Source organism: Anoplopoma fimbria, chromosome 3 (genome assembly GCF_027596085.1).
Source record: "Anoplopoma fimbria isolate UVic2021 breed Golden Eagle Sablefish chromosome 3, Afim_UVic_2022, whole genome shotgun sequence".
NCBI lineage: Eukaryota > Metazoa > Chordata > Actinopteri > Perciformes > Anoplopomatidae > Anoplopoma > Anoplopoma fimbria.
In genome coordinates, this window is record NC_072451.1 from 22,932,895 (window position 1) to 22,950,849 (window position 17,955).

A 17,955-nucleotide genomic window follows, 5' to 3' on the forward strand; every position below is an offset into this window, starting at 1 on the left:
GCACACACACACACACACACACACACACACACACACACACACACACACACACACACACACACACACACACACACACACACACACACACACACACACACACACACACACACACACACACAGACAGCCCCCACAAGCAAGTCCCCCCACACAAAAATCACAGTGTACCATTCAATCAGTGCTTTTTTTCCTCCCTCCTCTCCATGGTTCTCTTAAAGGTTTTAACCATGGCGAGAATGAAAAGTGCCAGCATTAGAAACCTCGGCCCATTGAAGAGGTGACAGGGTCTGCCAGAATATGATCCTAATCCTGTTTCCAGCATTCTTTTAGCCCACTGGCATTGCCATTTCGCTGCATATTCTCTAAGCTGTCAGGTCCAGGGAAATCCCTCTAATAGTGCATTGCCCAGATACACATCAAAGCCCTCCTGGAAACCACCAGCAGCAACTTAAGGGAGAGGGAAGCACAATACAATGAGGCTCACAGCTGCACATTTACATGCAGAAAAAGCAAAAACTTGCTTGAGAACTTAATGCTCAAATAAATAAAACTCATACATGATGCTTGAGGGACAAACGGCAACTAACCTAGCGCTTTTTTTTTAGCTTTTAAACTCTGACTTTAAATCCTAATATGTTTAAATATGGATAGGCAAGACACAGAGATAGACGGATACAAAGATAGCAACAACAAGAGGAGTGATATCAAGCGGCAGACAACAGGTGGCTAAACTGTGTATCCTGGGCCACCCTCCTTTAGTTCCACTTCATCTTCCATTTTCTTCTTGTCCTTTTTTTCTTAAACACTCTTACTGCCATCGCGCCCCTCCCTGGCTAATCTTCTTAGAGAGAAGAAAACCCCCATTCTCTCTCTTCTTAATCTGGCTGCAGCCTAAACCTACGGTTGCATTTCCAATGCGGGCTTCACTGAGCCAAACAGGAGTGCTCTGAGCCAGTTCATGGAGTACTGAGTCAGTAGGGGAATGCTTATATCACATATTGAGTTCATGGCTCATATTCAAAGCATGTTTGAAGTACCCTTAAAAAAGGACAGTCTGGAGTTATGAAATGGCACTTTTAGCTATTGACTGCAACAAATAGTGTGTCAATATTTTGTGTGAGATCATCAAATGTTACATAAAAGCCAGACTAGGCTACAATATGTGACGCACTACACCTTCTCAGGCCCTGCGTCACCAGATTGTACTCCCCAGAACAGATTTGTCATTATAAAATAAAACACACACACTCACACACAGGGTAGGTAGTATCATATCCCCCTATCAATATGTATTGTTATACAACACATTTATTGGAAACTGTTGATGAAAGAATAATTGAGTATTTCAGCAAATGTCATCAGGCCACCCTGACAAAACCACTTCCCCAAAATGATCAAAATGAAGTATAAAATGAACATAAGTTTTGTTAGTACTCACAGCTGTCAAGCTAGCAGCTTGTGGAAGACTCCGGTAACGAGCAATGAGTGCACAGGCAAAATACGCACAGGTACACTGACAGGTAGAGGAGCAAGTAGGTCGTCCGGTCCTCACTTTCGGGCTGAATGACAGCAACAGCCAGAGCATTTGACTCATTGATTGCTGTCGGGATGTAATGAGTGTATCAACAAATACAGCAAACCATTTATGAAGAACATTGACAACCCTTGCTTTGCTACAATATTCATATAAAGCTATATTATTGCTAAAAATAGTGCCTTCTGATTGATTTGCAACATTGTCCATAATTGCTTCAAACTACCTGAGATGTTAAAAAGATTGTTGCCTAGGTATTAATAGTACAGAAAAGTCCTTAAGGGTTAACAAATGATATATTATCGTACAGCCACCCACATTATGAACAAAAGTACCAGAGTGATCGTGACAGAATGTAAATGTCCTATAGAGTATAGCATGAGATCCTGTAAGTCTGCAAATCTATTAGTGAGCTTCAATGTCGGGGTGGTAGATCTATTGGTGTAGGGCAATTTCCTGAAGAAAAAAAAAAAGAAAACTAAAGAGAATGACGGGAAAGGGAAGACATTAACCTCTGCATGTCCCCTGCACCTCCTCAGTCTGTCGATGTACTGCAATAGTTTCACTAAAATGTTATACAAATGATCATTTCAAAAAATTTAAATAAAAGACTATCTAGCATTTTCTATCTGCCCTGTGGCTGAGAGCAGCAGGGCCCTGCTGGGCTCAGTCTACTCAGTGCATCCGCAACAAAGACCCCCACAGGTGAAATCCCCTCTCCCACCGCTAACCGGGACACACGTCTGATCTTCACCTCTGGGCTGGAAAACACCACAGCAGGACCAGGAGCATCTGCTTTAAATACACAGACTACAACTGCCTCACAGAGGTTATATTGACTGAACAAAGACACCTTAATATTCACCTCTACATTGTCTGTGCTGAAGACACAAAACTGAATCCTTAAGTTCAGTTGTGGCAGGTAATCAGCCCATTAAGACTAACCAAAGATTAGTTAAGTTTATAGGTTAAAGTTTCAGTAACTATTCCCTGCAGCTGTCGTTTAACAGCGTTTTGTAGGGGCTCAGTTCTAATATATGGAGGTCATTACTAATGGGTAAAGGATCATTCATTCAGTAGAAGATTGTGTGGAACGAGGTGAATACATAACACTATTACAGTGTTTTGCATGTTTATTATCAAAAAAACAAACATTTAAATTGTATTTGAAAACACAACAGAAGCATGGTTGTGTAGTTAAATCCATAATATTCATCTTTCTAATACACAGCATATGTCTGCCTAACACAGGCTTACACACAGGGACACAAATGCACAGCGGTTCATTGGCTAATTCAATAATAAAGCAGACAGCCAGTCGAGTCTATAGACGGGCAGAATAGAGAGTAACTCATCTCTAACAGTCTGCCGTCTCCTGAGTGTTAAAACATGTAAATTTATGTAAGAGCCCATAGGAAACACATATTTACAATACGTTTAGGTAATCACACGATGCGCGAAGAGGCATTCAAGGCCCTGGAGACGAAAGCAGTCAATACAAAAATAGTTTTTATGTGTCATTAATTCCCTCTGCATTCCCAGATACATCCCCCTTTTGCCGCAGTAATACAGTAATCACTCACAATCGCACAGGAAATTATCTGCACTCATCTGTGGAATAAAAAAGCGGAGGGGCAAAACAGGGCGAGATGTCCCATTTTAGCTCTCTGCTGCCTCTTTAATGTTCATCTGGGAGCCGCATGGCTGCCGTCCATCCCTGCACGGGGATGGGAGTCGGCTCCTGCACTTGGAGCAGCTTAATGACGGTGGGGTGTGGATGGTGGACTCGTTAGACACACACACACATACCTTTTTCACGCTACATTGCCTGGCCAGGACAACATAAAGGGTCATCGGCGGTGTGATGGAAAAAGAGGCACCTCTCTGCTCACATTAGGCAGTGATAAGAGGAAACATTTCAACTCTGAGTGATGTCAATGCAAAACAGAGTCAATCCAGATATAATAATGAAAGTTTTACAGATTCAGATGTGAGAAACCAAATGGTCAAAAAAGTCATTACCTGCCTGTTCATTATCCCCTCCTTCCATATACCCACATATCGCATTATTAGGCAAAGCCATCAAACCTGATGAATAACCATGGAACAGCCCAACCTCATTTTCATTTGAGGGTTAAAGAGAGCAGGTAATTCTGATGGAAATTTGTGTTTCGGTGATGTGAACTCTAAGGATATGCATTCTGGATCTCCTGTCAACATATAACCTTCACAGACATATCCTTATGTGTCCTCTAGTGGGCACAGGATACTTTTAATCTTGAGCTACTGTTGCCACCTAGAGGTAAAAAAGTAAAATTACAATTACAGAGACACATTGCAAAGCTGGTTCTGTCCAAATATTGTTGTCAAATCAGAGTTTTAACTGACTCTAAAAACCAGGAATGCCCTAAATTGGCATTTGTGTTGTTTGAGTACCAAAGTCTTAAGAAAAAAAACTGCAGTTCAATGCTGTACATAATAATAATGTCAAGGTCCTTCAACTGGATTATTTGTTTGTCACATTTAACCAACTGTAGTCAGTTGTTTCAACAGTCCACTACCATGATGAAAAGTTCTCCTTCAACGGTGCTCCAACAGCTTCAGTTTATCCAGAAAGACGAGTCAAGAGGATCCACTCATTAGTCCATAAAGCCGTAACACGGTTATTCAAATGTCCACAAGCTTTTCGGCAAAGCTGTCGCCGCTCTATGTGAGCCTCCTCAGCTTGCACATGTAGATGGGGCCAAAGTTAGCGGCTAAGTGTGGGATGACCATCTCACCCAGGTGAAGGTCGGGAGCAAAGTGAAAGGTTTTCCTAAACATGTGTGTGAGGGGTCGCAGATCAACAACCTGAATGTAGATGTGATCAGGACAAATGGGGAGAAAAGGAAAAAAGACAGGTAAATTATTGGTTGTGATTGGGTTCCTGTGGTGATAATCAGGAATTCCTGATATTCGAGAGGTCAAAGACTTAATGATGAGTTTATCTTCCACTATCGGTGAGTGTGTGTGCGACTGACCTGAAGGTGGATGCCGTGGTTCTCCTGAGCCAAGAAGATTGCCTGTTCTACCACACTCTGGTTTTGGGTTTGAGAAAGTGTGCAGGTGGAGTAAACGATCTCCCCATTTGGACAAGCCGCTTCAATTCCCGCCCTGCAGGATGGAGAAATGGGTTGTTCATTTCATATAAAATAATCATGTTAACTTCCAGCTTTTCTATATATTGATGTGACAAAACATAACCACATAAAAAATAACCATACTATCCTTATATTTTCACCAAAACTTACATCAGTAGCTCAAGCTGTAGCTGCGGGAGCCTTCGTCTCTCACCGGTCCTGCTCTTACTGAATATATTGTTGTCGTCCTCCATTAGTGAATGTCTGTCTGTGGTGCAGGGGACGTCGACAAGGACCTGAAGACAAGTGGTGGTAATTGGATAAATACATCATTTTTTCAGGCAATGGCAGTATGATTACATGACACTGGCTTACTCTGTCAAAAGTGTTCCTTTCGATATCCCCCCACTTGGTGCCATCAAAGGAGGTGATGCGGAGTTTCTCGTCAGTTAAAAGCGGCTTGGGAACGTAGCTGTTGAGGACTTTTCTCAGTCGCAACGTCCGAGACACTGATGTGTCATTTACGCACAAAAAAGCTTTAAAGCAGAGGATGGAGGGTTAACTACAACTGGGAGACAGAACAACAGCAATAAGTGAGCGAAACAAAAAGATGAGAGCAGCCATCATACCTATAGACTGGGTCTGAAGTAAAGCCAGGGTCTTTCCTCCTGGAGCAGCACAGAGGTCAAGGACATTGTGACCTTCTTGGACATCCAAAGCGAGACAAGGCAGCAGAGACGCTGCGTCCATCAGGTAGTAACCCAACAACCCACACATGTCTGGTCTTTAGAGGTAGAAGAACAAGGAATTAGAATACACTTTAAAGAACATGGTTCTCTACATTTTCAACCACTTTGACTTGCTAAAACAATTTGAAATTAAAAATATATAAACACATAAATATGTGATTATCATGTTACAAACTACCAGACCTGTAAAATACTTTTAACAACATGGCACGGATGAAGATATTCTTTTTTGAATCAATTTTAAATTTTGTCCTATAAGTAACGGATAAACTCACCTAGCAGGCTTGAATCTTGTGAGATCACCTCTTGGAAACACTAAGCACTTGATGTGAGGACTAAGGTGTAGGGGAGATAGCTGCTGACCATCAATCTCAGATTTCTTAGATATGGAAACATCCTCATCGGCAGCAACCTCAGATTCTTGCTCCAAGCATGGCCGAGCTGCAGAAACAATGAGTAATGTAGAATTGATCATATGAGAGAGATTTGGGGCTTTTCAATTAAATGAAAAAAAATGTTTTAATAATGAGGCTTTCAGAGAAGAAGGACTTTCAAGTGGCTTTTTGCCACTTTTTGAAAAATTACACATCACATGAAATAAAAAAACTAAAGTTCAAACACAAAAACTATTTTATGGTTTGAATCATAATAATAGTTAATGAATATTTATTTCAAATTGTTCAATACTTCCCAACACCCTGATTATCAAGATGCAACATACAAGTTAAAAGCAAAATATATCATTTAGCACTACCGGCCCATTACTTTTTTTTCTCAGGGCAAAACATGAGAAAATTACTTCTTTTTTTTTTATAAAAATTAATATGCACAAAATTGCAATTACATGCAAATAAAGAGGTTGCCATTGGACCACTGAAAACCACACAAAAACCATGACCCCTAGACACTTTTTTAAAAGTTCTGAATGTCATGCTGGGTATGGCATTAGTAAGTAGATTGAGCCTTGGAGAATGCACACCTACTTTCTGTATCTGTGTCACTGAGGAAGTCTCTGCATCCCTGGGCTTCAAGGTCTGCCAGAACAGCATCATAGGAGAAATTATTGATCAGGGCTCCATATTTCCTCTCCGACAGCAAGGCGGATCGGACTGATGGCCACAGCTGCCCCAGCTGGACGCTGTAGGTGCTGTCAAAGTGCTGCAGAGTCAGACCGGTGGGAGGGTGCTTGGTACGCGTGACAGCCTGTCCGAAAGCAGAGAGTCAAGTTAAACATCTACAATGGGGGGCAAGATTTTACCTAGCACGGCCATGGGTAACTGCAATGCTAGTGTACAATTATATATACTTAATAAAAGAATCTAATAAAAGGATGTACATTTCATTACACTGTATGAGATAACAACAGACTCACCATTAAGTTAATTCATTTATGTCTTATGACGATTTCATGTGTGTACTGTGTCATTGATTACATTTAACTAAAAAAGCCATTACAGAAAATTGTGTTACTCTTTAGTTTCACAAGTCTAACTTTTTTTCCAGCTCTCATTGAGTAAATTCCCTAGTAATAGATACTCATAGTTAAACACCAGATGTAATACTTTCTTTTAAATACGCATTGTGTGTTGCTATGTGGCTAAAGTTAGATATTCTGGACAGCCCCAACAGAAAAAAAAATGATACTTTACAGATCGTTTTAAAGATAACCAACTTAATCAACTGATTTGTCTATCTGTGCATTAATAACATACCCATTTTTCCTTCACTCGGTTTCGTCTTGGCGTTAAACACCTTAAATCTTTAACTTTTCTCAGTAAGAGCCTGGAGTCCAAGAGCAGCGCCATCTTGCGGTGCAACAGCTTTTCGGTCCGTCGTCGCTCCGACCGACAAAAGAAAGGTTCCGCCGGCGTTACTGATTACTGGGTGGACGCAAAACCTGAGTCAGTGATTGGACCAGAGCAACTTCTGTCACCACGGTGAACCAATAGGAGGCGTTCAAAGGAGACATCCGGTGATCCTTCCGTCTGGACGACCTCACGTCCTCAACGAACAGCGGTGTGACTGCCGAGCTGCCTCTGTCCTCTGTCGGCATTTTTAGAGAATTTCAGAGCCGTAATCATGGTTTTTGAGATGAAGATGCTCACGTACGGCGACCCCGACGACGAGGTACTGAAAACAAGAGATACATCTGTATTTTTAGTCGCGTTTTGTATGTGGTTGTTTAGACATGTTATGTTACACAACTCAGCCCAGTAGACCGACTCTGGTTCAGTGTCGGCTCTTCTGTCGTGTAGTGTAGTTATGAATGGTAGTGACAAACTTAGATGGAGCTTTAATTGTAATACAAACTGTGCATGAGTTATAGTTTTCAGATATTTCGTCGGCTTCACTGTGATTGGACCATGGTACCTCTCTGGCTGCACCAGAGGCATTGCCTATTGGTTATTTGGATGTTCATCTCTCAGAATTATTGATCAAATCTGAAATTGATGTTTGTCGTTTGAGTTTTAGTTGTTATTATTTTTGAGTAGATGTCAAGTTGATTACAGCCCATGTAACTTTTTTTTTTTAATTATAATTTTTCAGACCAAACTAACTAAATGCTCATGAAATTTCTGTCCTTGACCAGGAGGAAGATGCACCAGCTGAGGAAGAACAGGTGGAGGAAGAGGAGGAGGAAGAAGAGGAGGAAGACATGGTGGTAAGTTTGTTCTTGATAAATCTGATGAATATTTCTTTCAGAGTTTAACCCAAGAAAAACTCACCTAGCCAAGTTTTCTCAGACGGCAATGGGCAAATATAAAAATAATAATAATAATAATAATAATAATCAATCCTTTATTAGTCCCACAATGGGGAAATTACATTTAACCATCCCGGAGGAGCAGTGGGCTGAGCGCCCGGGAGCAACTTGGGGTTAGGTGTCTCGCCAAGGACACTCGGCATGTTGCCGGTAGAGGGGCTTGAACCACCAACCTTGTGGTTACGGGATATGTTAGGCCAACACTGTTGGCAGAGACTACATGAGGCCACACTCAAGTTACGTGATATAGGTTTGTAAACTTCAATGTGAAAGTACAGAATCTGTCTTTTGGCCATCATTACATCCCTGTAGTTGGGTTTTTTTTCAGCTGTGGAAAGTTAGTAGAAAGTTGAGGTATCTGTACTGCAGTATCTAAATTTTCTACTACTATATACTTCTACGCCACTAAAATTCAGTGACAAATATTTTACTTTTTACTCCACTACATTTATTTGGTTTGCTTTAGTTACTTTGCAGGTTCAGATTAATAGTATTACAGTACAATCAACGAATAAGTTGTGATATATTATAGGCAAGATAAGAAACTTTATTGACCCCTCTGGGAAGTTCACAAGCCTCCCAACAGTATTTAAAGTAATTAAATAAGCCCCATCATTAAAGTAATGTAGACATTAATGCATCAATCCAATAATATCACACATTCTGAAGTAGACCGTTTTGCATTACTTGTACTATTTGTCTCAGTACATTTTGACTTCATTTTACATAATATACCACATTTATTTTTCTCAGGATCCTCTAGAAACAATACGAGCCAAGTGTGAGCAGACTGACCACTGTGTGCACTACAGGGAGCGTCTGGAGGCCTGTGAAGCCAGAGTTGGCTCCAAATCCAGCACTGCTGAAGAATGCACAGAAGAACTTTTTGACTTCCTGCATGCACGGGACCATTGTGTAAGTGTGTGTGTGAGCGGCACAAACAGAGGGTGGAAGAAGAGTAAAAATATTATGTGCCCCTCTTTTCCCTTCAGTGCCCAAATGGCATACGAGAAACCAAACTATGTGACCTGATTTTTGAAAAAGCTCAGTTTTGTGTTTTTCTTCCAATGAAGAGGCTGATTCTGTTCTCCTTTCCCTTTTTAATAGGTGGCGCACAAGCTGTTCCATAACGTGAAATGACCTCCCCGGCCAGCTCCACTTGTAGCTGGAAAATCTATTTAACTGCTATAATTGTAAAATAATCAAGATTGCTCTGTTGTTCTCCTGTGTAATACTGTAAAAGAGGCATCTTGGGTTCCTGGACTAAATACACACCATCCTTTCTGTATACAGTATATACTTGTGTAGATGAGGTCAGAAGCAGTGTGTAATGAGGGCATCGAGGTTGAGCGAGGAAAGGGTTCAAATAATTCTCTCTGGTCAGTTCATATGCAAAAGCAAACATGCTGCTCTGGCAGTGCATATCTCTACTCAGGTGTGGCCAAGAATTCATTGCTCCGACTGAAAAATAAACATTTTCTTTGGTATCCAGCATGTCTGAGTTGCATCATTGTAACACTTGATTAGTCTGGGAAATAAGTGGAAGTGATGTAGACAATTTATTATGCCCTAGAGGATGTCTTTGGTTGTGGGTTTGATACGAGAGAATGTGTCAGATTTGGGCACACAGTTGGGGAATATTGGACAAAATATAGCATGAATTCTTTCAGAAGTCTTTAAACTGTTTACCAAGAGTTTAAGACTTTCCAAAAAAAAAAAAAAAAAATGTTCGCTATAGCATCCTGTTTAAAAATAGTCTCTGTACAAGGATAAGGAGAGATGATAAATACTGTGTCATCATGCAGTCTTAAATAATATGCTATCAGAACAACAAAAGTCATCTGTTGGATTGGTGTGTAGTGGTCAGTAATGACTCAGAAGGCTCTATAACAAAATAATGATCATTATAGAGATATAAATTGAGTAAAACTTTATTGGAATACATACCAACAATCATGATAATAAATTAAAAATAAAAGGCATAAAAATAATCTCTTAAAAAAAATCAAATGACCAGTAGGTGGCAGTGTGACTTAAAGTGCTGCAAAAACAAACCATGACTGTAGATGTCTGAGGTTGCCTTCATTTAAAAAACTAAATTGTACCAATAGGAATACAACGAGATGATAACATGTAGATAATTCATGCACACAGTGCATAGTGTCGCAGCAGATGTAGATTCATTCACCTTCTCACCAAGAGTTTTCTTTATTTCTGTTGCCAAGAAAATCATCCATTGAGGCCTGAAGAGGAGACAAGTCACATTATTAAAAGTGTGTGGGGAAATGCATCTTGAAAAGAGGAACTGCTGCACCTCTGCTGTTATGTCTCGATTGTGTTTTTATGTGTCATTATTGTGATCCTAAAGTAATTGTATTCTCTGCTCTCAACATTGTTCATCGGTTATGACAATGGGATGAGGAAAAGCCTCAGCACTCACCTGCATGAGCAGCCTCTCTTTCCTCAGTTTCTTGTAGAAAACAAGAACATCTGGATCTGCCCTGACCACACGGGGGTCAAAGTCCATCACCCGCAGACCCTCCAGGCTCCGAGCCCGAGACAAGGCCACGTAGGCCTGGCCGCTCTCAAACACACGTGCCAGAGAGATTTCCACACAGTCGAGTGTCATTCCCTAAAACAAATGAAAAAACAAAAACAGGCACAGCAGGTCAGAAAAGCAATTGTACAACTGAGAATGTATTGTCATTTGGATTGTTTAAAATAAAGCATTGATTGAAGAATTTCACATGAAATGTGTCCAAAACCGACATTCAAAGTGACATGTGCATTATCTCTCCACCCTGTTATTCACAGTTATTGTATCTCTATTTTTCCCCCCCCACTCATTTCCTCTGAAGGGCTGCATGCGTGGGATTTCCTTATTTCCCCATGCTTGAGCTCTCCTGCTGTAGATCACACATTGGTCATGAACAATGAACTCCATTACCTAGAGGGACCCATTTCCTCTCTAACCAATATCAGAATCTGAGGTCAGTTGGCTATGGGAGCTGATGGAGAGGCAGCTGAGTGATTGTGATTACATACTTACAGCCCATTTTGTCGGAAGCATCAATACTGGGTTGGTGTGCAGAGCGTCTGACCAGGCTTTTAACAATTTCCCACATCAAATAGCATTATTGTGCCTGGTCTGTACATCTGGGAACCAATAATTTCAGCTCAGAATTTTGTGCCAATCCATCCCATAGACGTGGACATATGTTACATTACAGTCATTTAGCAGACGCTTTTATCCAAAGCGACTTGGACAAGTGAAGTCTCAGACCGGATGGAGGCCCATTGTCAATTTGTGGTTGTAAGTTTTATGTTCCCACTTCTGTGATGGTGTCAGAATGAAATCCAATTGAGATTTCCACAGACCAGAGTCTGACATTGGCATCTTCTTCCCTCAGCCTTCAATTAACGTTTATTGACAAGCGATAATGTGTCAATGATTGACTTTAAAAGGCCGTCTCAGAAATGGCAATCAAATCGCAAGCCTTTTATAGCAATCTATAAGTGACTGCAAATGCAATACAAAAGAATAACAATTTAGTTTCAGGCTTATTGAATTCTAATAACCATTGGGGAAGTGAGTCATGCATTCAAGAGAAATGCACACAAAGCACAGGTGTCCCATGGCAACACTGAAACGAGTCTTCCACAAAGACAGTGATGTCATCGTATTGGTTTGGCGAGTGTCTGTCTCAGTATTTTTGTAAGGGTTTTAGCCAAATCCCCATGTGGCTGTGACTGGACCTGTGCTCACCTGGCTCTTGTGGATGGAAATGGCCCAGGCCAGTTTGAGTGGCAGCTGCTGTCGAATCAGGTGGATCCCACCGCTGGACTTAAACACCCAGCGCTCAGGCTTCAGAACCTCTGTGGCACCACACAGGAAACGCACCCGTGGGAGTCCTGAGGAAACAGAGCATTGGTACATGAGAATCTACCACCACTTTTATTACTGAGAAGACTTAATCTGCCATTTTGTTTCTGCCTGATCTGCTGATACAACATGAAAGATCCTCCTTTTAAAAATATCCTCCAGTGACTATTCCTGAAAGTAATCCTATGCAATTCTCTTGCCACTAAGCGTATAGGTTATTACAACTAAATATATAACATGAATAAAATCTGGATTTTGCAAGAACATATTTATGCAATAGGTTACAAGATAACAATAAATCAAATACTTACCATGTTTTCCAGACTCAAAAGCCACCACAACCCCTCGGGCTCCGTTCACCAGACCACGAGCAACATCCAGGTTCTTAGTAAGCATGACCTTAAAAAAAATAAAAGAAATAAAAAGTTACATTTCAAAGAGTGTCTTCGCTCAAAATGAGCACAGTATTCTCAGAGAACATAAGAAAAGTGAAATATTGCATCTGCACACACAGGCTCACCTGAGCTCCAACTTTGAGTTGGATCAGTCTGCTGACGGGGCTGTGAGCGTCTATCGTCTTCACCAGAGTTGGGTCGCTGTCCAGTGCCTCAAACACACGAGCTGAACCTGAGGGACAAGGTAAGATTCAATACATAGGCAATTAATATTTTCTAATAATAAATGTAAACAGTTATGTAAAGAACCTAAAGATATGAAATCAAACAAGGAAAATGTTGGTCCAATTACTCCCCCAATTTTATTTTGTTGATGAAAGCAAGAACTTTTAAACTGCTGCCACAGTGGGTCAAACAAACTACTTCCAGTTTCCTGATGCAGCTATTGCTAATAAAATAAAAAAAGTTTATAGGAAAAGGATACATCAGAAAATAACTGGTGTCTGGCTGAGACTGAAAATAACTTGATGAAGTTGTTTTTAACAAGGCCTGGTTTTACTTAGAAGTCACACGTGTTCAAGCGGAAAAAGAAAATCTAATCAAACGGAACACGTCAGACCTGGCAGCTGCTGGAGTTTGTTCTCGTTTGTGAGCTCCACATCGTCCTTGTGTGTGCACAGCCTGGTCGCTAGAATGCCGTCCCTCTCAATGTGATGGTAGGCACTCTCTATCAGCTTAGCAGTGACTTCCTCCGTCACCCTGAATGGTGTTAATTAAGACAACTTTTACTTTAGAAAATGTTCTGTAGAATAAAAAGACCAGCTATGCCTGAAAGATCTGTAAATGATCTAAATGCATTTATGTAATGCACATAAACACATTACACTGCACATTTTATAATAATGCACTAGAATCACATTAGCTGTGAAAAACACATTTCGGCAATGAAATTGCTTTTGGAAAAAAATGGACAGTGCCCATTACTTCACCTGCCCACCCTCACTGCCTGCAGGAGGGAGATGAAGGACTGGTCAGTTTGCCTCCGCACTTCCATTAGCTCCATGTTGATCCGGATGACCTTACGCCAACTCCTGGCCTGGATGAGCAGAAAAGTTATTAGATAATAACAATGCTTATAATAATAATAATAATAATAATAATAATAATAATAAAGAACAAATGCTATTGACCTTGAACAGAACTGACTCTCAGCATATACACTGATGTAAACAGAACATTAGGAACACATTCACAGCCCCAATGCAGCTTTTTATTACCCGTTTTTTAACTTCCATCTAGAAATTTAGAGAAAAAAAAATGTGTAGCAGGATCTTCTGCTTAGTTGTAGTAATGAATCACAATAGATTATAGAGAGGTTAAAATGTTCGGGTATTGTTGCATGTATAAATACAGGAGTTTGACCCCTGCATTTATCCCATCTGTTCAGCTTACTGACCACAGCGTTACTGAATCAATGAAAAACAGAAGTAGGGAAGTTCTTTGATCCACGAGGGTCTGACCTGGAAGCAGAAGCTGGCCTTTTCCTTTCCCTTAGAAACGGGAGGAAGCTGGAGGAAGTCGCCACATACAATCAGCTGGATGCCTCCAAACGGCTCAGTGGACCTCCTCACCGACCTACAAGAGTGCAGCGAGAAGATGCCGGTCACTGAAGATGAATATAGTTATATAACTTTAATATCACTGTTTATCATAGCTCAGAATCAGAGAGCTGCTTAGCTTCTATAAAACCCAATAAACCCTCTTTTTTAACTGGAAACATGAATTGTACCAATAATCAAATTTGCCATGCTGAAAGTCAAACGGTACATAAACGTAGTAAGAAACGTCAGTAAACAGGAAAAGAAACACCATAATGTGAACGGATATTGAAGAGGAGATTTGAGTCTCTGAAAGGAGTTTGTAAAATTGTATGTGTCCCCAAAGTGTGTTTGGAAATTGCATTTAACATTTTCATCACTGCAAACATCATGGGTGGATGTTTTTTTACAGACATATAGCACTTTGCAATACAAAAGTTCAAAACTCAAACCTTACTTTAACATTCAAAAGAATGTTTAATTTGTAAAAGTATAAATGAGTCTGTGGCATCATAAGGTGATTTCTTAGACCGTCGTCTCACCTTGCCACTGACTCGAGCTTATCAAAGAACTGGGCCTCCACCATGGAGACCTCATCGATGATGAGGTGTCGACAGCTGGTCCAGTGCTGCAGCACCCCGGGCCTCTGTGCCAGCTCGATACACTGCTCCAGTGGGGCAGAGCCGGAGCCAATACCTGGAGAGGGCACGGGTTCAGAAGAGTGGAAAGACAGATGGTCAGAAGGGAATCAAATCAATAACACCTGTAAATACTCAAATCACACCCTCTACTGTATATTGAGATTTAATTAAAAAGACATTCATCAATGCGGCGGGACACCTGACACCGCCTCCTCGATAATATTAAACATTCATAATCAGAAATACGACATCAGACATTGTAACAGAGTCAAAAGGCTGCTGCTCAGCTTTAAGAAAGGCAAAAACAAAAGATGTTAAGTTCACTTTTAAGTTTTAAGGAAACATTTACTGGTTCCAGTTTCTCAGTTGTGAGGATTTGCTGCTTTTCAGTGTTCCTCTTTGGATTTTTCATACTGTTGTTTGGATAAAACTAGCTATTTAAAAGATGCTTCATTGAGCTCTGAGGAACGGCGTTTGGCTTTTGTTCATGATTACTAAATGATTAATCAAGAAAGTAATCAGCAGATTAATCAATGATGAAAAGAACGTAGTTGCCACTATACTGATGAGGATTCAGCCTTGTGCTTCATGCCCATTACAAGTAAAGGCCTAATTTCAGGATAGGCCTGTGTTGAAACCTGCAAATTCACTAATTGTTTGAATAACATGCAATATTGTTTACAGTAAATTGTTGTTGGCAGGATAAATTACCTGTGCATCCCTCTCATATTGTCTTTCATAAAGTTAATTTCATCTCCTCAGAGACACGACGACTCACCAGCAAAGTTGTGTAACGTCGTTCCTCCAATGTGACATGCAGCCACTCCTGTGCTGGCTGTGGCAAATGTGCTCTTTGGAGGAAGAGATCCCATAATTCTCTTCAGTAAAAACGACTTTCCTGTACCTGAAAAACACACATTCAAAAGAGTTAAAAACTGACGATTTCACTTGTTTATCGCCAGAGGAAAAACACCATGTATGTGTCATAAAAGGAGATTATTTTTGCGGAAATGATAATGAGACTGTTTACAACGTACTTACTTACTAGCAGCATCAATGTTACACAACATAATTCAGTCCTGTAGAGTGTATTATCAAGCGTATCTTTTTTTTAATTTATTTTTTAGATCTATTCATCACCAGCTTTTGGTGAAAATGTCATTTATTGTCAGACACTTACCTGCACTTCCAGTGAAAAATATGTTCTTGCCACTCAGCACAGCAGAGAGGACAGCAGCCTGTTCTTTATTCAGCTTACGTGATGGCAGAGACAGGATGGGCTTTTTGCTCGGGTTGGCTTTCACCTGAAACAATCAACACATTCAACTGATTAGATACTAAAGATAGAGACTGAGTAATGGATGCAGGAGAGAACATGTTGGTGCAGTATTCTGCTGCAGATTAAAACACTTTGATGAGGGGGGAAAAAAGTTGTTTTGTGCGTGTGTGTGTTCCACTCACTGGGCTGAAGTTAGTGTCACTTCTCGACCTTTTGACCTGCTGTCCAGTTCCTGCTACAGTCTTATTGGTGCGGTCTGTCAGCCCTTGGGGTGCTGCTTTACTCCTCAGCTCATTGACCTTCTGGATATCCTTTGGCTGCAGGGGGCTGATGGCCTCGAAGCTGCGGGGCAGACCGGCTTTGAGCTTCTCTCGGTCGGTCATGGGCTTGCTGCTCAGCCGGGCCTGGTGTTTGATGCTCAGGGTTTTGAGGAAGAGGTTCAGCCGGTCAGGGGGGCAGTTGGAGATGAGCACCTGGATGTTTTCAGGGAGCAATTTAACAGTGCACTTTCCTTCCCTTGCAAATTTTGTAAAGAGCTTGAATTCTTTGAGATGGTAATTCTGCGGGACTTTTCCGTCGTGGACCCGCAGGATAATGTCCTGGAACTCATTCCGGCCCAGAATAACAGAGGCTTTTCGGATGACCTGCCTCCGGGTGGCCTGACCGGAGGAGTTGAGCTGCTCCACCGCCACACAGCACTGCAGCTGGGCCCCGTCCTCCTGGTCTAACATAGCAGCAACTTTCTGCCAAACACAAGACATCGAGGTTTCAGATGAAGATCTAAACAATTGTTTTCATGTAATGAAACCGTTTAAACTTGTTTAAGAAAGGAGATGCACAATGTGTTGTTTCTATGTTGAATACACTTCCTGTAAGTCCTTTGAACTGCAGACTGTAATGTAATGTAATGTAATGTATGAAACCGTAAACACAATGGTTGACTGAACGCAGCTGTGCTTCATTTAATCACCGCAAACATCTGACGCTGCCAGATCGTAATGAAACAATTAAACATAACTGCGTGAGCAAACATTAAATATAGTAACTGTAAAACTTTCATTAAGCTCTTACCTTCTTTTTTAAACAGATAAAGTATTGGTCTTTGTCTCTCTTCCTTTTCTCCGGGCAGCTATCACTCTGTCAGCATGAACAACGATTTTCAAATTGTGGATGCGTGAATTCAGCCAATAGCTGAGCGGCGCTCCGGACCAATCAGGTGGAGGGGGTTTAAAAATGTACCCAATGAAAGAACGGAGGGGCGGTCCCCTTGGCGGCACCGACCAATCGCTGGTGTTATGACTGGCTACGTCATATGTGTGTGAAATACACATGGCTATGTGGAAATAGAAAACCTCTTCACAATAACGGCGCTAATCCCCAAATGAATTCAACAACAAATACTCTTTTGTTTTCTCTATTGTCAGAACTATTGTAGGTCCTTTTAAATGTGTATTTTCACCAACACTTTGAAACTCAATAGGCCTCTTGTAATTTCAACTGGTCGACATGCTGTAGATGAAACACATGATGAGTGTTAATATTTTTTTTAATTGACTGCTCTCTCTGAAAGGTCACAGTGATAATCTGCTGGCGGAGAGAATGAAAGGATGGCTGAGGGAGGGAGGTGAAAGAGAGAAGGGGTGCTGACCATTAGGCGTTTCAGTATAATGTATTTTGCAAGAGAAACAAGCTCCTGGATCATCAATAATTTAGAATTAGTGGTACAGGCACATTAAATCCTCAAAAATGCTGAACATAAAGAGAAGGAACTGACAGACTCTTCCTTTATATTTATTTTCTTACTCCAGACAAACTCTGGATTCAATAATTTATGATTAAATATTCAGTTCAGCATTACAAGGCTATTTTTTCACTGTAAATCTTACAAATGGGGAATGTTTATTTTCTGTTAAGTCTTCCGTTTAAGGTCTGCAGCTTTGACTTTTCCATTCAATTGTTATCCTGATTATTAATTATGTAGGTTATGATGGGCAAC

The 17,955-nt window shown here is 40.8% G+C and overlaps 3 protein-coding genes across 3 annotated transcripts; 1 reads left to right on the forward strand and 2 right to left on the reverse strand.

The window, feature by feature from the left end:
• Positions 1-2,655: 2,655 nt before the first annotated feature.
• Positions 2,656-7,204, reverse strand: nsun4 (NOP2/Sun RNA methyltransferase 4). The gene is made up of 8 exons (XM_054596161.1): positions 7,112-7,204; positions 6,383-6,602; positions 5,675-5,840; positions 5,280-5,434; positions 5,026-5,186; positions 4,822-4,946; positions 4,552-4,684; positions 2,656-4,381 (listed from the first exon to the last, which is right to left on the reverse strand). Exons 1-8 carry the CDS (start codon positions 7,202-7,204, stop codon positions 4,238-4,240), a joined length of 1,197 nt encoding a protein of 398 aa, XP_054452136.1. The 3' UTR covers positions 2,656-4,237.
• A 179-nt stretch (positions 7,205-7,383) lies between these two features.
• On the forward strand, positions 7,384-9,657 carry LOC129088983 (cytochrome b-c1 complex subunit 6, mitochondrial-like). The gene is made up of 4 exons (XM_054596282.1): positions 7,384-7,526; positions 7,990-8,061; positions 8,917-9,078; positions 9,271-9,657. The coding sequence occupies exons 1-4, from the start codon at positions 7,479-7,481 to the stop codon at positions 9,301-9,303; spliced, it is 315 nt and encodes a 104-aa protein (XP_054452257.1). The 5' UTR covers positions 7,384-7,478; the 3' UTR covers positions 9,304-9,657.
• Positions 9,658-10,078: 421 nt separating this feature from the next.
• Positions 10,079-17,147, reverse strand: pif1 (PIF1 5'-to-3' DNA helicase homolog (S. cerevisiae)). The gene is made up of 13 exons (XM_054596315.1): positions 17,031-17,147; positions 16,142-16,702; positions 15,861-15,984; positions 15,459-15,584; positions 14,582-14,735; positions 13,962-14,076; positions 13,431-13,537; positions 13,061-13,200; positions 12,567-12,673; positions 12,358-12,445; positions 11,930-12,075; positions 10,604-10,795; positions 10,079-10,406 (listed from the first exon to the last, which is right to left on the reverse strand). Exons 2-13 carry the CDS (start codon positions 16,688-16,690, stop codon positions 10,356-10,358), a joined length of 1,899 nt encoding a protein of 632 aa, XP_054452290.1. The 5' UTR covers positions 16,691-16,702; positions 17,031-17,147; the 3' UTR covers positions 10,079-10,355.
• Positions 17,148-17,955: the final 808 nt, after the last annotated feature.

Excerpts from the sequence above, each read along its gene's own strand:
- LOC129088983 (XM_054596282.1), top strand. The coding sequence starts at position 7,479 with ATGGTTTTTGAGATGAAGATGCTCACGTACGGCGACCCCGACGACGAG. Across the intron at positions 7,527-7,989 it reads ACGGCGACCCCGACGACGAG|GAGGAAGATGCACCAGCTGA; the intron begins GTACTGAAAACA and ends GTCCTTGACCAG. Across the intron at positions 9,079-9,270 it reads TGCATGCACGGGACCATTGT|GTGGCGCACAAGCTGTTCCA; the intron begins GTAAGTGTGTGT and ends CCTTTTTAATAG.
- pif1 (XM_054596315.1), bottom strand. The coding sequence starts at position 16,690 with ATGTTAGACCAGGAGGACGGGGCCCAGCTGCAGTGCTGTGTGGCGGTG. Across the intron at positions 10,796-11,929 it reads TTTCCATCCACAAGAGCCAG|GGAATGACACTCGACTGTGT; the intron begins GTGAGCACAGGT and ends CATTTGTTTTAG. Across the intron at positions 10,407-10,603 it reads AAGAGAGGCTGCTCATGCAG|GCCTCAATGGATGATTTTCT; the intron begins GTGAGTGCTGAG and ends TCTCCTCTTCAG.
- nsun4 (XM_054596161.1), bottom strand. The coding sequence starts at position 7,204 with ATGGCGCTGCTCTTGGACTCCAGGCTCTTACTGAGAAAAGTTAAAGAT. Across the intron at positions 4,947-5,025 it reads AAAGGAACACTTTTGACAGA|GTCCTTGTCGACGTCCCCTG; the intron begins GTAAGCCAGTGT and ends ACTTGTCTTCAG. Across the intron at positions 4,382-4,551 it reads ACCACGGCATCCACCTTCAG|GTTGTTGATCTGCGACCCCT; the intron begins GTCAGTCGCACA and ends ATCTACATTCAG.